A 21,221-nucleotide genomic window follows, 5' to 3' on the forward strand; every position below is an offset into this window, starting at 1 on the left:
TCAGTGTTGCTTGTAATGTTTATTTGTTTTTAACTTCAAAACACAGCTGATTTTCTCAAAACAAATAGAGTAATGGGGGAAATGGAGGTGGGCTCTCTTTGTAACTTTCCCAAGAAATGAATCTGGAAGAGCATATTTTTGCAAAACAGCTACATTTTAGCACACCCAGACAGCAAGATTTCAAAAATTCAAAAGTAGCAGAGGTTAGCAAAGAGTGTTGCTGCTTTTTTCTTTTTTTTTTCCCCCTTCTTTTTCCCCCGTTTAACTTGCAAATGGCACTAAATGAACCCACAATTTCCATGACTAACACAGAGACATTTTAAAAGAAGTCTTTGAGTATGCAGTTACTTTTCAAGACAGGAGATTATGAAGACATACCTCCTCATTTTGATCCTGTAAAATAAACTTGGTGACATAATTGTAACATCTGATAGTCTGGCAACAGATTTAGGCCTACAGCATAGCTATTTAAATCACTATCCTTAGTTGCTACTTAGTTGGGTTTACCTAAAAGTCACTTTTTACCCATAGGCAGGTAGCTACACTTTCTTTAGAAGCAGCAGTGAAGTGTTGGATTATACTTTGTAAATAGCTCTGATGCCACACCTCACCAGTCCTCTTAAAACCTAAGTGTCAGTTTTGGTTTCATTGCCTGTACATCTCTTGCTCCGCCTTGATAGAAAGGTAGAAAAATAACCATTTTGGAGACAATCAGTAAAATCAAAGGCCAGCTTTCCTGAATCAGAGTGCTAGAGCCAGGCCCTACTCACCAGGAAGGTCAGGGGAGGTGTAAATAATTCTGCAAACCAATGAGGAAAAGTATGAAGCCGCTGCTCAGACTACAGTGACTAGAAAATACCAGGCTAGCATTTTCAGTATATTACTACTCCTAATCCTTGCATAGACATACAGAGAGTCAGGCACAGGCCATCAGAAGATGACCTATGAAGGTGATCTATGAAGACAGGCTGAGAGCTGGAGCTGTTTAGTCTGGAGAAGGCTTTGGGGAGACCTCACAGCAGCCTTCCAGTACAAAAGGGGATGGAGAGGGACATTTTACAAGTGACAGGACAAGGGGGAAAGACTTTAAACTGAAACACAGTAGGTTTAGATTAGATATTAGGAAGAAATTCTTTACTGTGAGGGTAATGAGACATTGCAACATGTTGCCCAGGGAAGATGAGGGTGCTCCACTCATGGAAGCATTCAAGAGCAGGTTGGGTGGGGCTTTGAGCAACCTGGTGTAGTGGAAGGTGTCCTGGTCCATGGCAGAGGGGTTGAAACTAGATGATCTGTAAGGTTCCTTCCAACACAAACTGTTCTCTGATCCTGTGATCAGACACACTCCCATGAAGTCCCTGTGGGGCCTGGGAGCCCTATGGTGAGCACACCTGGGTGCTCTAAAGGGAGAACGTGGCTTTTCCCACTACCTTGCAGCCTTTGCAGCAGTAGCAGCTCCACAGAAATCTCAGCAGGGCCCATCTTCTCCTACAGCTGTGAAGCACCACTGAGTTAAAACAATCATCTGTGGCTGTGACTGTTAAAGAGCAAAAGACATATTTGGAAATGTAGTCCAGAACTAATAAAATTTGGATAGCAACGTATTAATTATTTTTGCTAGCTAATGCCTGGTCTCCTGAAGTCAGTCTTTCTTTTCCTACATGACTGTGAAAACGAAGTGTTTCTGGCACTGGGTGTGCTGCCCACACTGTAATGTTCTTTGTAGCATTTTGTATCTACATGGAAGGAAAATATCACTTTACCATCTGATTTGCTTGAGTTGTATAGTCATCAGTGCTACAGCAAGAAACAGATGGAACGGGAATTAGTAAATTACTCAAGCGCTGCTCTGTAGAGCATCTTCCTGAACACAGAATGCATGTATTAAACAGCCACAAAACTTACAACCTATCACATTCAATATCAGGGTTCTTGGATGGTGTATCGAGAATACCAAAATACACTTCCCTGTTTGCTGGTGGTGGGGTGTTGGTTGGGCTTCCCACCCCGGAATCAGGGCTTGGTGCAGGGTGCATTTCTGCAGCACACTTCTCTTCTTTCTGAGAAGGCTGTGGCTGCTTTGGTTTGAGGTTTTTGAAACGTTTGAGCTTCACAGGATCCTTGACTTCCTTGGCACAATGGAACAAGATAAAAATGTCCCTTCGAAATTTGGAGCTCATTCCAAAGTAGATAACGGGATTGTAGAAGCTAGCAGACTTAGCAAACAAACTGGCAAGGATGCTGGTAAGGTTGGGCACAGGGTGACCATAGGCAGACCATATAGAGATGACAGCATATGGTGACCATGCAATAATGAAGGCTGTGCAAATGACAATAGAAACCTAAAACACAGAAGAAGAATAGTCTTAAATCTATTCTGGAAGACTACATCAGGAAAGGAAAACACTGGGAATAGTAACCTGAACACTTGGCTGGAAGGGAAAAGTCCAGATTGCCCTGAGGGTATGGTTTACAGGAGAATATGGGAAAGCAAATGGTTTGCTTTGATACAGCCAGGCAGACCTGGCTATATATTGAATTTTGGCATGGTGTGTGGTTGAGAAATGCCTCATCTAACAGAATGAAAATAGCTACATTCCCATATAAGCATACAGAAGGTTTCAGGTAGACTTAACTAAACAGTGAGTAAATTAAAATCTCCACTCTAACTTCTGAGTATGCTCAGAAGTAATGTAACTTCTGAAAGAAAAAAGCATATGCCAAACCAAATTTTTGGGGTTTGTGCTGTATAACCCACTCCAATTATATTTAGATTATTTTTCACATGTGATGTAGCACCAATATTAACCAATAGATGCAGTAGAAATTTTAAACAAAGCTCATATTCTTCACTGAGTTCAGACTCTCTCACTACAGTTATCAAGAAATCAAATGCAATTGATTGGTTTTGTTCTCTTCTGTTCTAGTTGAGACCAATTTTTGGAAAGACAGATTTCACTGAGATGAATCCTACCCAATATGAAACCCAGACTCACCCTGGTGACGTCCCGCTCTATTCTCCTCTGTCTGTCTGTGGGATCACCCAGTCCTGTCAATGCATGGCTTAGTTTGACAGTATTGATAATCGACACATATGAGAAGACCATGACTGTGACAGGTAGGAAAAAACAGCAGATAAAAATGGAGATGATGTAGGACTTGTAGATTGTAGAGAAGTTGGCTTTTGCCCAGTCTATCTCACATGTGCCATACATGCGATCTGGAAAGCAAGGATATGTTGGTCAGCGTTTTTATAATATTTATCTACTTTTGAGCAATTAATTTATTAGTTAAAATGCTGTATTTTTCTTCTGTTGAGCACTACAGAATGGATTTATCTTCCTGATTTAATGAGACATGACATTACTTCCTACATAAATAATTTTTCAAGACCAGCTAGACTGTAACAAATTTTAATGTGTATTATCATTCTGTCGAGTTTCTATTGCCAGTGTAAACCCATAATGCACAAACTGTTGTTTCAGGATAGGAAATTGTGACACTTTATTTAAAAAAAAAAGGTTTTATATCCTTGAGTGATACGTACTCTTATTTGTCATAGCACTCTACGTAGTAACTTCATAAGGGGGGCACTGTAACAGCGTAACAAGGAATTCCATAGACTGTATGCCAAATGAAAAAAGTCACTACTTACATAACGAAGTAGAAAATGAAAATATTGAGGCTCCTTGAGACAATGGAACTTCTACTGCAGAGAAGTACTACTGAGAGCCACGAGACCAAATTGATACAGCTAATGATAAAGATTACGAGACAATAAAACATATAAATACTTTGAAAGATATGAGACCTTTCGATAAATGGGAAACACACAGTCCTGCAACACAGAGATGCAGTCAGGCAGATTGCAGGGTCTACCACAAGTGAGACAACAGCTGATCAGGTACTTAAGGAAAAGGCAGTGGGAATAACATGTGGGAATAGGCAGTGGGAATAACTGGCTCAAACACTTCTGTATATAACAGTTGACTTCTTTAGATCCCCTGATGTGTTTGTAAAGATGTCCTGATAGAAAAACTTGAGTTCTATAACATTAGAGGGTGTTCTATAACATTAGAGGGTTTTCTATAGATCGTGAATTGTGTATTTTCCTTTTTAAGTGGAAAAAGCTGGGGTTTTTTTCTAACAGCTATGGCAACAAATTGACTTACAAATAAATGAAGCATGAATCAAAATTATGTAAGTCAAGTATTTACAGGTCCCGGAGATATGTTACAGGTGAAGACTACATGATTTAGCAGCAGATCTCTCCCTAACATCCAGGAGTAGTTTTGAAGAAAAAAAATTCCCTTAATTCCTCACAGGTGATAGGAGATTTAAACAGGAGGAATTAAATGAGCAAAACCTCAAAATCTCTTTTATGATTCTCATCAAAAAGAGCTTGGCATTTTATCACCAAAAGCTCTAGGTTTTCCTGTGTGAATTTGTTCTGTAATAGAAATAGATTTTTCTCTCCTTTGCCTTTTTCATCAGTAGACCTCAAGATTCAAAAATATAACCATAAAATCTGGCTTAATTCTGGATTTCTGCGTTTTGGAACTTTTGCCTGAAAAATGAAACCAGCCTCCAGATGACAGGAAAAGAAAATCCTGCAGATTTTCCACAAGTCAGAATTCAGAGCTATGTTTTCCCCCTCTGCAGGGACAAAAACAAGTGGCTTTCCCAAAAATCAGTGGGGTCCTGGGGTCCCCTGAAGATATTGTGTAGAAGTGAAAGGTCCAAGGCAGCCAGCTGTAATGTGCTGTGGTCTGCTGGTGCCTGCTTCTGGACTTGCCACTGCTGGGCTCCCACATCTCCATGGGTGCCCTCACTGGAGGTGTGTTTAGAGAGAGATAGCCCAGGAACCTGAAACTGCTGTGAGTCTCAGTAGGGGAAAGCACTCCTAGAAGTAGTCTTGAAAACCACTGTCAATTCAAAGTACAAACAAGGTCTACAGGGGCACTTGAATGTCCTGACAAAGCAGTGTTGCCCAAAAAGTCCGTGGCTCCAGTTTAAGGCCAAAAGCAGACATCAGAAGTCCCTCTATAAATGAGGAGCTGGTAGATTAGTGTAAAAAGAATACAGATCACCAGAAGATACACAGAAAATTACCAGTCCAAACCACCCAAGTTTATGACAGGTCCAGAGTGCAAAAATATGACATAAAATTCAAACAGTCTAATAAACAGCTGGAATTTGTCTCAAACCAAAGGTCCATTGAGCTTAATATCTTGGGTGTATTTTGGTTTGTGAAGGATAGAACACTTAACCAACCATAGGAATGGCGGCTTTTCTCACACCCACACTTCAAGGGTCCAGAGATACCTCAAAGTTACGTACTTAGTAAATAAGAAAATAAATGCACATAGCTGCTTCAGTAAGCCTCCATAGATTTCATGGCTTGTCAAAGAATGCAGAGGCTTACGGGATCCAGACAGGTAACTGCTGGACAATGTCAGTCACATGATTTCAATTGCTGAGACTTCTGTATCATTACCATTTGTTCCTAGATACTGGTTTTGTTGAATTCCTAAAGGCTTGAATTGAGGCAATTTCTCCATCTTTCCCCCATGAAGAAATTTTCTGGTCTGGAAATATCCCTTAGCCCTTGAATTCCTTCAGTGTTCACTATATTAATTTTTTCCTATTTTAAATCCCCCCCCTTTTTTGATATGGCTTTATCTTGCGCCCTGATTCTTTCTTGGACTGACAAACTTTCCAACATCTTTTAGTTCCTTTGCTATGTAAGTTTTCATATTTCCAACAAATTGTTTTGTCAAATCTTTCTGGCTCATCTTATTATAGTTTCAAGTTTAACTTGCTGGAACTTGTGTTCTTTTCTAGTTTCCTAAACTTGACAGTTTTTGAAAGATGTCTTTTGATAGTTTTCTTTATCTCACTGCTTAACCATGCCAAGTATTTTTGGCCTCTCTTTTTTCATAGGCAATATGCACTTGGTCCAAGCCTTTCCTGTGAAATCTTCAAAAAAATCTCTTTATAGCTGATACCAAAGCAGGCAAAACTCTGCGCCTACGTCACGCACGATGAATGATTTTCTCAGCTCCATAGTCTGATTTATCACAAACAGCAAGAAAGAAAGGTAAGTATCTTTGTCAAGGGGAGAGGTGCCAGGTAAGTACAACTGAAAGATACCTGTTACCTGTATAACTGCCCCAGCCAAGTAATGGAGCTGCGGACCAGAAGAAAGCTGCTACCCAAATGAGAACCAGAGCAACCGACATGCTGCTGTTGCTGATGCAGTGACCTGCAATGGCATGCTTGTGTCAGAAAATAGTATTGGAAAGGCAAACATATCTCTGAAACCTAAATGGACTCCTATACTACCAGCTAATAAGCAAAACACAGCTATTAAAAAATATTAACATAGAAAAATGCATATTCATAAGAAAAGTTTGATTTTGAAAGCATCTGTCAGGCTTATGTTACCACTGAAGAGTGGAAATGAATGTTTTTTAAGCAGGAGACAATGAGCTTGTTGAGCACTGTGGAATTAGCAAATTCTAGACTTACACTTAGCAATTTTGTAAAATGCAGGAAACAGTTATATTTTACATAGAAATAAACAAGATAAATCTAAATTCAGGGGACTTTCTTACTCGCTTCAAGGTTTTTCCCTGTTAAAAGGGAGAAACTAGCCCAGACTGTATTAACCATTCGATACAAAAGATTCAATCTGTCCTGCTGTTGCCATTCACTGTGGTTATTTCTTCATTTATGTAGAAAATATTCATGCAGTCACCAATTTCTGTTCCTCAACATTTCTGTAATGTTATACTGGGTACTTGCTCAGATTTACTTGAGATACAAACATAAATTATGCACACGATCAGATTAAATGTGGTAGAGCTTTACAAAAGAGAAATGTGGGTTTTAAATATGACTTCTTAACATGCAATGAATAGAAGATGTAGGATTATATCACAACCAAATTCTATCAGCTCCAGCAGCATTTTGTGCTGAAAGCTGACTTCAACAAGTCTATCATTACAACAAACTGCAGAAGAACTTTCTGCGGAAAAAGTACCTCCGTGCAGAAGTTCTTTTCACAGCAATTACTCCTTGTGCTAGTAAAGAGAAAAACTCATCTGATGCATCCTGTATACTTACACATACTTTCCCTGCAGACATTGAGAGGTTCCTGCCTGAAAGACAGTGCAAGCCACTTGTAATAAAGGCATGAAAATCGATCATACATTGTCCAAAGATTGGTGAAAAGAAGCCTAGGGATAACTTATGGTAGGTGTAGGTATAAAGAAGAGAGATTACATAAGACTCTCAGTGGAAGTCAAAATTTTGAGCAGGCAGGAGGCTCAGGATAAATGGTGAGGAAGTTTCTACTGATCCAGTGAAAGAGAGTGCCTGGGATGAGTGTGGTGATATATATGGACTGGTGAGGGCTTCAAAGGGCAGGAAATGTTTAAAGGATTTCAGATCAGGTTTGTGGGACAGTGGGACAATCATATGTCTTCACAGAGGCATAACCAAAGGCTAACAAAAAACAAAGTTCAAAAATACAGAGTGGTGAATAAAATGTTTGTAGCACCCAAGAGAGTAATGAACTGCGGTTGTTTGAGATATTAACGCTACAGATCAACAGGGCACTAGAGAAGGAAGAAGTGTGGGTATGAAGCTGTGGCAATGACGCTTTGCAGATCTGGGAGACAGGTAGGAGACAGGAACTGTGCAGGCAGAGTTGGGTCATAGTCAGTTCTGGGGATGGTAGGAGTAATTTCATCTGACATGGCGTGAAAATGTCCAAGGGGAGTCTGGAGACGCACGTGGGGATGGCAGTGCTGCAAAAGCTGGAGGAAAGACCTGCAGACTGAATGTTCCCAGTGCCATCTAAAGGCATCATGATGCCTGCTGTGCATAAACCCTGGCAAAACACCCTGAAGAATGAAAATGTTTGTATGTACGGCAGCTTTCTGAATGAAGGATCTGATCCCTGACCGGAAACTTCCCAAACATCATCTCATAGAAGATCAAATCTATTTCTGTGAGATACAGACAACGATGTATCACTTAGGAGCAATTTAAGTCACACTTTGAGGAATACAGAGGGTCAGGAGGACCTGTGGTATCTTTGGCACAAGGATGAATTTACTCATGATGGCCCAAGTGTACTTGTAATAATTTGGCTCTTGCTGGAGTTTACCCTGAAGGATTCTATGAAAACATGTTTGTAATGTAAATGACAATATTATGTCCTGGTTTCCAATAAATTTAATTTATATTTAATATAGTCTGAGTGACTGACAATAGTAACTCTGAGAGAAATACAGATTGGCACCAGGTTCAGTGAAGGCAGAACTGGACGTGCCTTTATTCCTTACCTCTCTCAGGATGGCAGCCCTTGATATAGCGTGTCACACTGATCACTGTAAGGGTATTAATGCTAGCCAGGCCAAAGAGAAGTGTCAGGAAGCCATCAACCTGAAAAACAAAGCAGTACAGAATGTTCTTTTACTGTAGAGAATTGAGGGGGAAAAGAACCACAGGAATTCCTGCTGTCATTTTCATGTTAATGAACTCAAAAGTTTTTCCAGAAACCCAACTAGTAGGGAAATACAAAATGTCAGGTGCAGTTATCTTCTATAGGATCAGTGAGCAAATAAATGTTCAAAAATTATGTAAGTGCTCTGTCATGTACATACAATAAGCAAGCAAGCACACCCTTACATCTGTGCTTCCCTTAAATGTCTTGCTAAATGAAGGAGAAAAACTTTGAACTGGAAAGAAGAAAAGCCCTGACCAGGCAAAAATGCCCTGGATGCAGCTGCCCTGCTTATACAGAACAAACACATAAACTGATCCTAAGAAATTTAGGCCAAAGAGGGAAGAATGTAGGAGGTGATGGGCTTGGCTGAGTGAGAAAATTTGGGTTTTTTTCAAAAAAGACCCCCAAACCTAAATAGATCCAGTAGATTGAGTCTCAATGTCTGGTGCTACTGGTTGCCTGCTATTTCTGAAGCCCTGATCCTCATCCCCTTGCTGTGACACAGGCAGAGCTGTGCAGCTCTGTGGCTCCCGCTGACATCAGTGCTTCAGCCACATCCCAGGATGGCCACAACTCTGTGAGCTCCATGTCCGGGTGTAACCAGGAAGTTCTGTTGACTGTAGTGGACATGAATGCAGCCATCTTCTAGGGAGCACTGTATGGCTGGGAAATGATCCAGGGCAACACACTGATGGCAGTCTTTATGTTTGGAATCTTGCACTGATATATTAAACTGTCCAGAGCAGAGGAGCTCTTGGAGGTCCCAGTTTTACATCTAGAGAAGCAAGAATATTAAGCGTCTCTGGACCGTAACTTGGCATTAAAATAGTGACATTATCGGCGGAAAGGCACACAATTATTCTACAGTAACAAACTCTGTCTTTGTATGAACAGGGACAACTCCTGTGGAATTCAATTTATCCCAGCAGTGAATCTGGGGCTTTAATCCAGGCTTAAAGCTAAGACCCTGGGAGATTGTATAAATTAAATCGGGTAAAGGGTTAGAAAAAGGACTGCTTCATCACTTCTTTCACTGGTGTTTTTTCTTATTACCAGTGCCCTCATATTGATTCTAAAGACTCTTTATGGCCAACTTTTACAGACCCACCACATTTTAAATGCATACAAGGCTTGCTACTACAACAATCTACACCCACCTGTGCTCCAATTACAATCAGCTCATGCTTGGTGTATAAATGCAACCATGTTTAGAACAGACTTTCTTGGATGTCTCAGCTACTTGGTAGAAGCTGCACTCAGCTGAATTTGGCCTGCTGTGTGCTGTGGAGGCTGGTGAAATACCTGGATATGTAAATGTGCTCTGTGTCTCATTAGTCTTACTGGTGCAAACAGCTGCCGCTTCTCCATTTGCTCTGCCAATGCTTCGTAGATGCGGAAAGTATAATGGCCATAATCTTAAGGAATTGCATTAGTTATTAGATTAGAATGGAAGCAGTACTTCAACAAGAATGCAAATAAACACTTTGAAATTAAGTCTAAAGAGCCATGAGATTGAATGCTAAAAGAGCAGAACAGGCTTCTCACTGTGTATTACAGGCCTGTGTTGAAAGCAGGGGAGTTTTTCTGAAATAGATCTGTGTTTGTTTTATCACTGGCAGATGTGACTGTCACTTTTCTCCCACCCTCCTTCCCTGATGTCAGACTAAAGAGAGACAATTATATCAAGTGATTGGTCCAAACAGCCTCTGAGCACACCTACGAGGGACAAAGGTGGGTCTAAAAATACACTCTTGTCCTTTATCATTTAAGATGAAGCTGTCACCATAAGAAAGAAAAGCCTAAATGTTTTCTTTGGAGTGGGGCCTTGCTAATAAAATGCAGATTTATCTAAATCAACATAGTTCATAGGATTGAGCCATTGCCAGCACCACATCTTGTTTTCATACTACTTCATAACATCATTTCATCAGATCTTCCGCAGGTGTGGGAGCTACCACCAGAGATGTTACCAGGGCCAAATGGTTTGTGAGTGGCTAAGTGGCAGCAGCCTCCCAGGGCAGCTATCATTGCCCCCATGCTGGCCACAGGCTTGGTGGTTTGGGAACAGGTGACAGCGGGAAATGTCATGAAGCAGAGGGAGCCCTGGGGATGACAAGAGCTCGGATGAAGTGAATAAAGGAGGTAAATGGTGGCTCTCAGGCAGAACAGCCCTTACAGGAGCCACAGCACCTGGAACATTAAACCACGAGAGACCATCCAACAGGCTGCTTTGGGAGCATGATGCTCAGATCACTCTTGACCCAAATGTTTATTGGCAACAAGTGGCTTTTGAGGCCTGCTATGCATAAACCATTTCCCAGCAACTTTGTCAATGCTGTAACACTTTTATACGGGTGTCATTTAGCCATATGTCTTCAGAAGAAAACAAGGGATCTTCCTCTCGATGTAGCCAAATTACTTCAAGCTTACACCTACTGGATTTGGAAGAAAGATCTGTGCTACTTTTTCTGCTCTTGAACAGACAGCCCTGACTGTTGGTAACAAGGCAACTGCTTGGCACCCAAAGTAGGTAACAACAGGAAAACTGCTTTAACATAGTCCCAATTTCTATAGACAGAGATTAATATCTGCAGGTTACAAAAATATGTGATAATTTCAGTTTTCTGCATTTTTTAAGATGTATGGAATGAGGAAGGAAATACTAGAATAGTAAATAACATTTAATTACTTTGGAAGATTGATGCTCTTCCCCTTCCACAATTCTGGTTTTCCTTTTTTTCTACCCCCCAGCTAATTCCTTCCTTCCACAGTCATAATATTTCCTCCATTTTTGTGTAATGCAATTTTGTCCTTCCTATTATTAATTATGATCAAATAGCAGCAGTGTTAACAGGCAAAACCGAATTCTGATATAAACACAAAGTTGATTGCATGGTAATTTGAATACACCAGCTTTCCCTTTTACCCATTAAGAAGCAGGAATGGATTAGCAATTTTAAAAGCTTTTCTCCCAGTGCTCTACCAGCATTACTCCCTTGGCTATATAGGTACTCATGGAAGGTGCTCATTATCTTTATGCTGCCTGGAAGGTAAGAGACAACTGAAGAAAAAATTGTGGGTTTTTTCTGCTTTGTACTTGTGCCTGACTTTAAATCTCACTAATGCTCTCGGTGCACTACTTACAACCCACAATACATAGAGCATGCAAATTCATTTGTTTTGACACAGGGAGAGTTTGGAATTCCCAGAGCACTATGAAATTTTTAGCTGTGAGCTTGGGTGTGCCCCACTTTTACTACCTTTAATACTTATGAATCCCTACTGATTCATAAGGGTTGTCTTCATTTAAAGCAGAGTAAAATATAACCTATTGTTCTTATTATTGGATTAATCAAGGCTTAATTGCACAAAAGCAGATTGGCAAAATAGCTATTACTTTTCACTTTAGGCCAAAATATTGGTCTCACCAGCCACAAAGGCTGCCTCACTCCCTCCTCTGGCCTACTGGTAAATCTGCTGCAATTTCCCAAAGTCCATTTGTTTCCTTTCAGAACCACAGCGTCCTGTATTTTTCTTCTACTGAAAATGAGATAATGAATATGTAAAAAGGATAAACTTCAAACAGGGGTTATTTGCCCACAGCATAGACTTAAAGTCGCCACAATAAGGTCTCTCAGAATTACTATATTTTTTTAATACAGATCAGATTCTTCTGAGATCATAGTGTAAATAGATAATGGCAATAAACCTCCTTCAACATCAAGAAATGAAAAAGCATTTAAATCAATCTTCAAGAAACACATTAGTAAAAGCAATTGCAGATATCTTTGAATAGATATTTTAAAATGTAAAAACTTCATTTTAAATGTAACAATTTCTTAAAGTTTGAAGTAAATGCAAAAATATTCCGCTTGAGTCTGATGACATCACAATTCTCTCATCCCTCAAATATACTATGATGCGTCAACTGGACTACAGTAAATCTTTAATCATAGAGGTTCTAGAAGAGCTACCAGGGTTCATAATCAAAACTTGTCTTCACAGAAGACTAATTAAAACTCACAATGCATAGTGTTCCTAAAGCACTCAGGTGGTTCCTTTAAGATTTCCTACAATATAGGAGGTGAAAGAGACTTATCATTTGCTACAGTTCCCACAACATCTTTTGCTCATGAGACATTGTTCTGCTATGGCTGCATTCTGCCTTTTAAAATGCCTTAGTAGGCTTCAAGGGTAGCTGCTCTTAGAGGTGATGGCATTAACCCAAGCCATTAGAGGCCTCTGACACAAATGCCACTCCATGTATCAGTAAACAATGAGAATTGATACACTACAGGATTAGGGAGTTTAAACCGGTAAGTGAGACCATCAGATACTCAGTATTTTGCACTCAGAAAGTGATTCAATCTTTCTGTGGACGGCATATATTCTAAAGATAGAAAAATATGAATGCAGTATTTAGACTGTACTATTATGTGTCCAGATATGAAATTATACCAATTATACTATATAGTCAATGTATGTTCAGTGCCACTATTAATATATGCAGGTCAAGTTTTGCCTTTAGTAATACTGCGGAACCCAGTTTTATGTACCAGGTTAATCAAGTGAGGTTCAAGGCATACTTACTTTGGGCTGACCTTTAGCTACTTTACTTGCAGCCTCTGAGGCCACAATTTCTACTCCTAGTCATACATGCCCCTATCAGTGAGCACAGCTTTGAAATCAACAACCCCACCGAGGGCATGGCATTTAACAAACAGGTAGAAACTGCTTGCAGAATTTCCTTACACAGCCTCATCAGATTATAATCTTACTTCAAATACCCCATCTCCAAATGCTTGGAAACACCTGCTTTCTAGCTCTGGATAGATGCCATGGAATCATGGCAGGTTTTATGCCTCTCATGTCCCCCCACAAAGAATAAACAGGGAGCATGTAGTTCATACTACCAGATGATCCAGACACAATGGAAAGATTCCCATCTTCAAGTTAAATGCTGAATTGCCATTGTCTTTTTGTGAATTAGTGTAGAGGGAAATTAAAAAGCATCAGATAGGAAAATCTAGCATTGCCCTTTGGAAACACCTGTGCTACACTATGTAGAATTCTTTTCAGTGTGCCTGAGCCAAAACTCCTCTCCACTTTAGTGATGATAATTCAGATAATTCTACCTGTTTAGTGTTAGCATCACCATTAATACCAACAAACAAATACACAGATAAAAGAAGAGTCACCTGTCTTGTCTTTACATTACCATAGAAGGCAAGGCTTGGCTTTGTGGCCTGTGGAAAACTGAGATCCATGAACATCAGATTAAAATCACGCTTTTGTTTTTAATGTATTTTCTTTGACATTTCAGAATATCATGCTAAATGTTTCTCTAGTCTTACACACCTCAAGGGAATCAGAAGTCCCACTGTTCATGGACTTTGCCAGGACATCTCAGAGACTACAAGTGACCCTTCACATTGTCCAAAGTACAGTCATCTGTGCTGCTTCCCAACAAGAAGGAATTTGTTTACGTAGCCACCCTCAGGTTAATACAAGGCCATCATCACTGCTGGCTTAATGCCTGCAGTTGAGCTTGTTCTTCTGCTCATGAAGCTCCTAGGCAAAAGGCAGGACAGGTTAGTGATGGTACCAGCTTGGCCTTAAGTGGCCAAGACAGGAACATGCTACTTTCCTGAAAACCTGAAAAAGCTGCATGGCTACTAGCAGACCTCTTAAGTTAATACTCTTGCCCCCTATGGATCCTGTACCAAAATAACAGGAGTCACAAGCATTTCCAAGGAGTCCTAGTAGACCAGGGAGAGCATGGAAGGCAATATAAAAGATACAGTTTATTCTTGGCCTTAAAGGGCGATCTGGAAACCCACCAGATGCAATATCATCCCTTCCTGCAAGGACAGTGGTGTGGAAATTCTGTATGTCATGTCATATACAGCCCACTGCAAGCAGCAGTCATCTTGTCATTGATTCACTTAGCACAGGACCAAGGTCAGGACCTGATTTGCTTCCTATGTACTACGTGTACTCACATAATGGAATATATTTTTGTGATAGAGAAGATGAGTAAATGTGAGGTAGAACTATATAGGATATTTACAAATTTTATCAGAGTGGTATTTTAATTTCAGATGAAATTTTGCCTAAAAGCCAGTGAGAGGGTGTGGCATACAGAGAGGAGTCAGAAGAATATGAATTGTTCAGCCCCATGGTGAGAAGATCTTGAATGATGAAGGAGTGATAGACAGCATTTTTTGAAAGAAGACATTTAATATCTTAGACATCAGCACAGAAGGATGTGGAAGGCAACTGTTTTCCACATAGAAAAATAAGAAGCCTTCTGGGTGGAAAAGCAAGTGCAGGAATCAAAGCTTAGGCTTTGTAAATTCCTGGCTCTGTAGGAGCACTCTCAGGCAACGAATGCCCATTCCAGGCAGCAGTGTGTGGTTTGACACAGAACTTGGGTGTCACAGCAGAGGCTATGTCAAACTTGTTAAACAAGGAAACAGATAGTTTGGGCATGATTTTTCACTACCAAATATATAACTTACCTAATTAGTCACAATTGACTGCAGAAATAATAATTTAGAGGAAAATGAAGGAGAATTCATGACTAATGAAAACTGGCGGAACTTCCCTGAAGTCACATTAGTTACACTGAAATGATCTTCTATGTTGCTAATGATTCTGTTTGTGTAGTCTTTCCCCCCTTCCCTGCAGATGAAGTATTTTTCTCATTAAAATTCAGCTCACAGATGTCTACATGAGTTGCCTTTACCTCTTTGACTGCAATGTGTACACTCTTTAGATTATACGAAGGCAGACCAGAAATAAAGAAATAGGGAAGACTAGTACCTCTGCAACTTTATATTTCAGTATCCAAATCTCATGTAGGCAAGGAAACAAGAAGGAGGATACATTCTAGTGTTCATAATTGAGATATAAATTTGTTTCAGAAAAGGTAAAGGAAAAAAGTGAATGGATGATGGAGCAAGGTGAATGGGTGATTAAGCTGGAACAAGTATGAGAAACAACGCATAGACATTTGGCAATAGTGGCTGGCATTTTCCTCAGTAATCTCCCCAGCAGCAGTACAGGGAAGGCAGTAAAATGAAAACTTGTAAGGTTTAATTTTGGTCCTTCCCATCTGACATTGCTTTTATTACCAGTCACATGGACTGTGGAGCTACCATTGGTCACTTGTCTCCCCAGAATGTGAGGGAGTACCATTCCACATATAGTAATGTGTAAACACTTTCTTGGTATTTATAAAATACATAAAATCACTAACTGAGTCAAGAGAGTCAACAGTCTAGCTAAATAAAGAATTGGTTGGTTTTATGTTTATGTCCATATTAAATGAACAGAAATTAATGGGCTCCAAATTTAATCTGTTTATAAGAACATAAATGCCTTTAGGGCTTTTGATTTATCAGACAATTTACAGAAGATTTTGTTAAAAGAAGAAAGTATTAATCCTCTATTTTGTGCTCAGACAAGATTTAGCAATATTTTACAATCTGTGTATAGAAAAAGAGATAAATGCATGTTCTGAGAAAGCAAATGCCATTAATAAAATAAAAAAGAATTTATTCTAGGTTAAAAGCCCTGCCCTCAAAACTTCTGAAAACAGCCCATGTCTTTTCATCATACTGTTCTCAGCATTTTCTACTGCTGCAATCTTCCTTTTGGTGTTTCAGATATTCAGTTCTATTTTTTACAAAAGGGGGACATTATTTCTTCTAGAAATGTCATGATAGAGCCCTAGATATTTAATAACACCCAAAATACTGGAGTTTTTTAGGTGCTAGCAAGAGTTAGTGACTGGAAGTTGAATCTCCAAAAGGGGATAAGAGCCAATATGCTCAGTTTTGCAGGCTTTGCTCACTTGCCTGGTGAAAGGAGGGTTGTGGCTCTGAGCTCTGCTCCTAGATTGGAGGTGGCTAAGCTGGTGAGCAAATGAGGCTCCTAAAGAAGCCAACAGAACAAGGTGATGCACGTCTCACCCTCTGATTTTTCATGTCTTCTCAACACAAAGGATTGTGATTCCTTGTTATTCACAGCCATATCCTTCCCTTAACTGTGCAAGACCTTTCAAAAATTAAGCAGTGTCTCTGTAAAAAGCAGAGGGATTGCTGACCCATTCTCCCTTTACCCCCATGGAGTGTGTGGGAGAGCTGGATTTACTTTTCTCCATTCGAAGGTGCTCAGACCCACATTCCCTGCCTAGGAGCAGAGACCCAAGACTATTCATCATAAGGGGATGCCCAAATGTTCCTAAAGCAAACAAATACTGGGGCCAGAGACTAAAAGAGGCTCCCTACATTACTGTCAGACATCCATCAGAGGCAGGGGAACCCTCCTTGTCCAACAGCAGCATTGGTAAAGCAGGGATATCACACATCTAATTTAGCTTTTCTTAGACATCCCTATTTATCTGTGATTTCAGATGGCAACTTGATCAGCTGCACCACCACAATCTAGGAAATCTGCTAAAGTGCAAGAAATCCCAGATATCTGTGGGTCACTTACTCCTCCGTAAGTACACATGAAGTCTGGTGCTTCCAGAAAATTTTTGACTTCCTGGGCACACCATGGCCTTTCAAGGTGCACATACACCACAGATCTGGTGCTGTCAGGCAAACTGAGTATTAGTTTCAGTGCATTAGGGCTAACAGAGTAGAACAATAACCGTGTACATTGTGGGGCTTACTGCTGATCACCACATTGCCATGTGCTTCTGCCCAGGGTATGCCAGGCAGGAATAAAGAAGTGCTGTGTGAAGCACAGAAGCACTGCAGAACACAAACCCAGGTTTCCTCCCTGCTTTGTAGCAAAACCAGCTACAGGATGAGACAGTAATTTTTCTCTCTCTTCTGCTCCCCTCCATGTCTTTATTATGCTGCACAACACAAAGCAGCTTTGTGAGGTTGAAGGCAGGACCTTGAAGGCTGGTGCTTGGGACGGTGAGGGCGGGCTGCAGGGACAGAGTCAGTGGGAGTTGGATCCTGTCAGACAAGCTACTGTGGTGCTCACTGATACCGCAAAGTGGAACTTCTTTTTAATGGCTGCTCCTGAGGCTGTTTCTGTGCAGAGACAGGTCTGCTGGGGATGCTCTGGCACCATCTGGCTGGCCAGATGGGCTGGGAATACCTGGGCTAGTGATAGTGAGGTGAGTGCATCTGCGGTAACAGCGTCAGTCAGCACATCAGGAACAGGGGGTATGGCTGTGAGGGTACCGTAACCTGGAGATAACCACTCTGTGCTCTGGGCTGCACAGCCCACACACATCTCACATGTAAGAAACAGGCAGAAAAAAGGAATTTTTTTTAAAAGAAGCCTATACCAACAGAGTGAGCACACGGTAAAAAGAGTCAGTTTTCTTGATCCTCATAGTAAAACCTGTGTTTATAAAATTAATATTTAAGTAACCAAAGTGCATAATGAAAAATAATTTAAAAAAATTAGAAAAGTGAACGACTGGAAACAAGTTTAAACTGAAGTACCAGGATAATGAAGGATTTCAAATTCTAAGGAACTCCATAGCCCATTCTTGTTTTCAGACATGACTGCAATGTACCTATGGAGTTCAGATAGGTTATAATCCTTTCCCTGTATTTAGAGGCCTCCTGAAGCCTGCAACTTTTGTTGTATTTGCCACGTGATTAACAAATACAAGAAAAACTTTCTGTCATTTGATAAATAAGGCTTAGAAGAAACCATATTTACCTGCAGAGAAGTAATATTTCTCTACTTCCTCCATGTAAGAACATTTGCACACTGTTTCATTTGCAGGTTTCAGTGTAACTTCTGGTTCAGCAGAACATACAAATAAAAAAATACAGGAAGGACAAAAATATATTCTGAAGTAGCTTTTCACTCGGAATATGGTCAATGGGCAACAAATGGCTCTCGGTCACTGGGTTACATTTCCTGACCTGAAATTTACCATATGAACCAGTTTACTTACTGATCATATTGGGAGACGCTAAAAAATGAATGTGTCAGAGCCTGACTGTCCTTCCTCTATCCAGATCAGGAACAAGAGACAGTGATAGAGCAGAGGTATTAAAGAGAAGTGAAAGCAGATTCCAAAACCCACCATTGGAAAACTGTATTTCTACAGAACATTCGGCAGAGGCAGCACTTGAATACGGACGTACCATGTAACCTCATTCCCAAGAGAATAGCCCTGTCAGACTCAAAAAGTAATGTTTGGCATGGGAAAGAAAAATGTTGTTTCTTCCATAAAGAGGAGGAGAACAGGAGAACTCCTCTCTGTCCCTTTCAGCAGGTATGCAGTGAGATGGTCCTTGTACCTGGAGATACATCTTTTGTTACAGAGAGCTTTCAAAGACTAGGCTGTTTTGAGAGAAGTACTATTTGTCTGTCTTTCCCCCACTCCCTTCAACCGGGGCAGCCAAGGATGGTGAACCTTAATGTTCAAAAATGTTACCTGAGGACACAGAAGGAGACCCGAGTCAGAGGAAAACAAAATAGTTAGGTGGATTAAGTGAGGTGATAGTTTCTTCATAAATAGAAATGACAGGCTACCTTGGGAAAAAAAATTTCCCTAAGCATACCTGACAGCAGAAGCTGACTGATCAATAGGAGCAAATGTGTAGTGAACCGGACAATGACAGAAAGCCAAGTAAGGCCGTCCTCTGCACTCAGCAAAACAAACCAAGTGAGGGAAAACACACAGGCCATGCTAAGAAGAGAGCCATGCTCATGTATGCAAAGTGCCACCCCAGCTACTTGCAGAGGAGCCCGCGTGCATGAGGGGAACAAAAGACACCGACTTCGGCAGGTCCTCACAGAGAGCATGGGTTTTACCTTCGTGGCACAAAGGTCCTCACTCCTCATGTTCTGCATGTGAGACCCCTTCTAGCAAGACTACAAATTCAGACTACAGCAATCAAAACACTACTGTTCAACATTAACCATTTTTAGAACAATTTTTGTGCTGGCTGTCCACACACACGTGGAAATGTTCACATCTCTTTTTTTATGCACAGAAGATTCCTTCTATTTCTGCACAATATTGTTGCTAAAATCCATCCATTCTATTGCCATAATCTACTTTTTCATCACTGGCTTCTGTTTTGTCAAGCTTATTAATCAAGAAGATGGGTATCAGGTTTTAAACATGTTTTTGAGGTTCTCCAAGACAGAACAAAATCTTGATGGAAATAGGAATCCTACATGATATTCTCTCAACATGCCGTAACCATCTTGACCACTCAACAAGCCACAACAAATCCAAACTTAATTCAAAGTACAAATTGACTTTTCCAGATTACCATTAATTTTTAATTAGTATTAATAAGAGTACAAATTCTTATTTGGAGTGGTAAATGTTACCTTCTAGAGCCTACAGAGAATAATCAAAGCAGAAACTTTAATGTTTTGCAAATCAGAGTGTTAAGAAAAGCCAACGCATTATTAGTGTCTTGCACAAAATCTTTGGATCCCTATACCTTAAAACTTTGCTTGATATCCAAACTTTACAAATTAATACTGTTTAAAACAAGAAGATCCAAGCCAAATTACTTAACACACCCTGACCAACAAACTATCTGGGTGCCCTAAAAATGTTATGGACCACTTCTCCCCTTGAACAGGCAGTTCAAGCGCAGCCAGCTTAAGCACACCTTCATCTCACAAAGCTCAAGCACACCTCTATCCTGGTATTTTTAAATCTTAAAAAAAGAAGTCAGATCATCATTAACAAGACTTAATAGCTCCAAGTCAGCCAAAGAGGGACAGACAGAAGCATCATGAAAGAAATCTGTAAGGCTGCTGACAGAAGTTCCCATGCAAACCAAGATGCAGAAACACAGTGTGCCATGCCTTGCAAATTCCTCTGTGTGCTGTTTTTTACAGCCAAAAAAAAAAGGAGCCACAGTACGGACAGGAATCTGAAAGAGCTTGGGGTAAGGATGCAGAAAGGTCATTTAATGTTACCTCTTTCAACCTTGTGAGTTGTAAGAATTAAGATAAGCCACTGACCTTGGGTCAGGATTTCACACTGAATGGCTTACCCTGTCTTACACAGGAAATCTGCAACAAAAGTAGAACTGAACCTGGAGATGCAGATTTTAACTTTCCTTTCTCATTCATTGCTCCAACCTTCCTTGAAAGAGGGGGAAAATATGCATCTGTTTAATTCTGAGTATGGGTGTAAATTTTACAGTTTTCAGGTATGTGTTTATTTATATGATGACTTCAAAGTTTTCCATTAATAAAAAAATTCAAAGTTTCTTCTCAGCAGACCTTAGAGTGCAACTATAGGTGATATTGTTAGAGAAAGAGTGCGAGTTTGCTGAGGAAATAATTAGCTTCAATTTGATAAGTCCTTTTCTGCCAAATGACTATAGAGATACATTTTAAACAATAAAATAATAGTTTTTTAGATCAAGCTACAGCTCCTAGGTTAATCAGAGTCTCCTACAGGAAGTTTTCCTCTCTATAAACCAAACCTTTTTATTGAAAGGGAGGGGAGCATGGCCTGTAAATGTTCTTTCATCTATGTTACACAATAGCTCAACTTCCTCTTAAAAAAACCCCAAAAAACCAAACCTCCAAGAAAAGAGGATTATTTCTCTCTCCCTTTTCCTTCATCATGATCTTTCTTACACCTTGCTGTAGCATATCCGGTCATTTTCAGATTTTTGATTCCCTGATGAAACAGAGTATAATCTTTCTCACAGATGTTGCTGAAAGCACCAGG

General features: G+C 40.2%; 1 protein-coding gene across 1 annotated transcript in view; it reads right to left on the bottom strand.

Annotated features, from left to right (window-relative positions):
• The window catches only part of LOC125323837 (opsin-5-like), a 31,522-nt gene continuing 10,301 nt past the window's right edge, over window positions 1-21,221 (bottom strand). Inside the window, exons 3-6 of the mRNA XM_048299157.1 lie at window positions 8,355-8,454; window positions 6,161-6,265; window positions 2,997-3,220; window positions 1-2,342 (exon numbers count right to left, since the gene is read on the bottom strand). Of these exons, the coding sequence (XP_048155114.1) occupies window positions 1,902-2,342; window positions 2,997-3,220; window positions 6,161-6,265; window positions 8,355-8,454 (870 nt within the window). The 3' untranslated portion in view covers window positions 1-1,901. The remainder of the gene's footprint in view (window positions 2,343-2,996; window positions 3,221-6,160; window positions 6,266-8,354; window positions 8,455-21,221) is intronic.

Source organism: Corvus hawaiiensis, chromosome 3 (assembly GCF_020740725.1).
Source record: "Corvus hawaiiensis isolate bCorHaw1 chromosome 3, bCorHaw1.pri.cur, whole genome shotgun sequence".
NCBI lineage: Eukaryota > Metazoa > Chordata > Aves > Passeriformes > Corvidae > Corvus > Corvus hawaiiensis.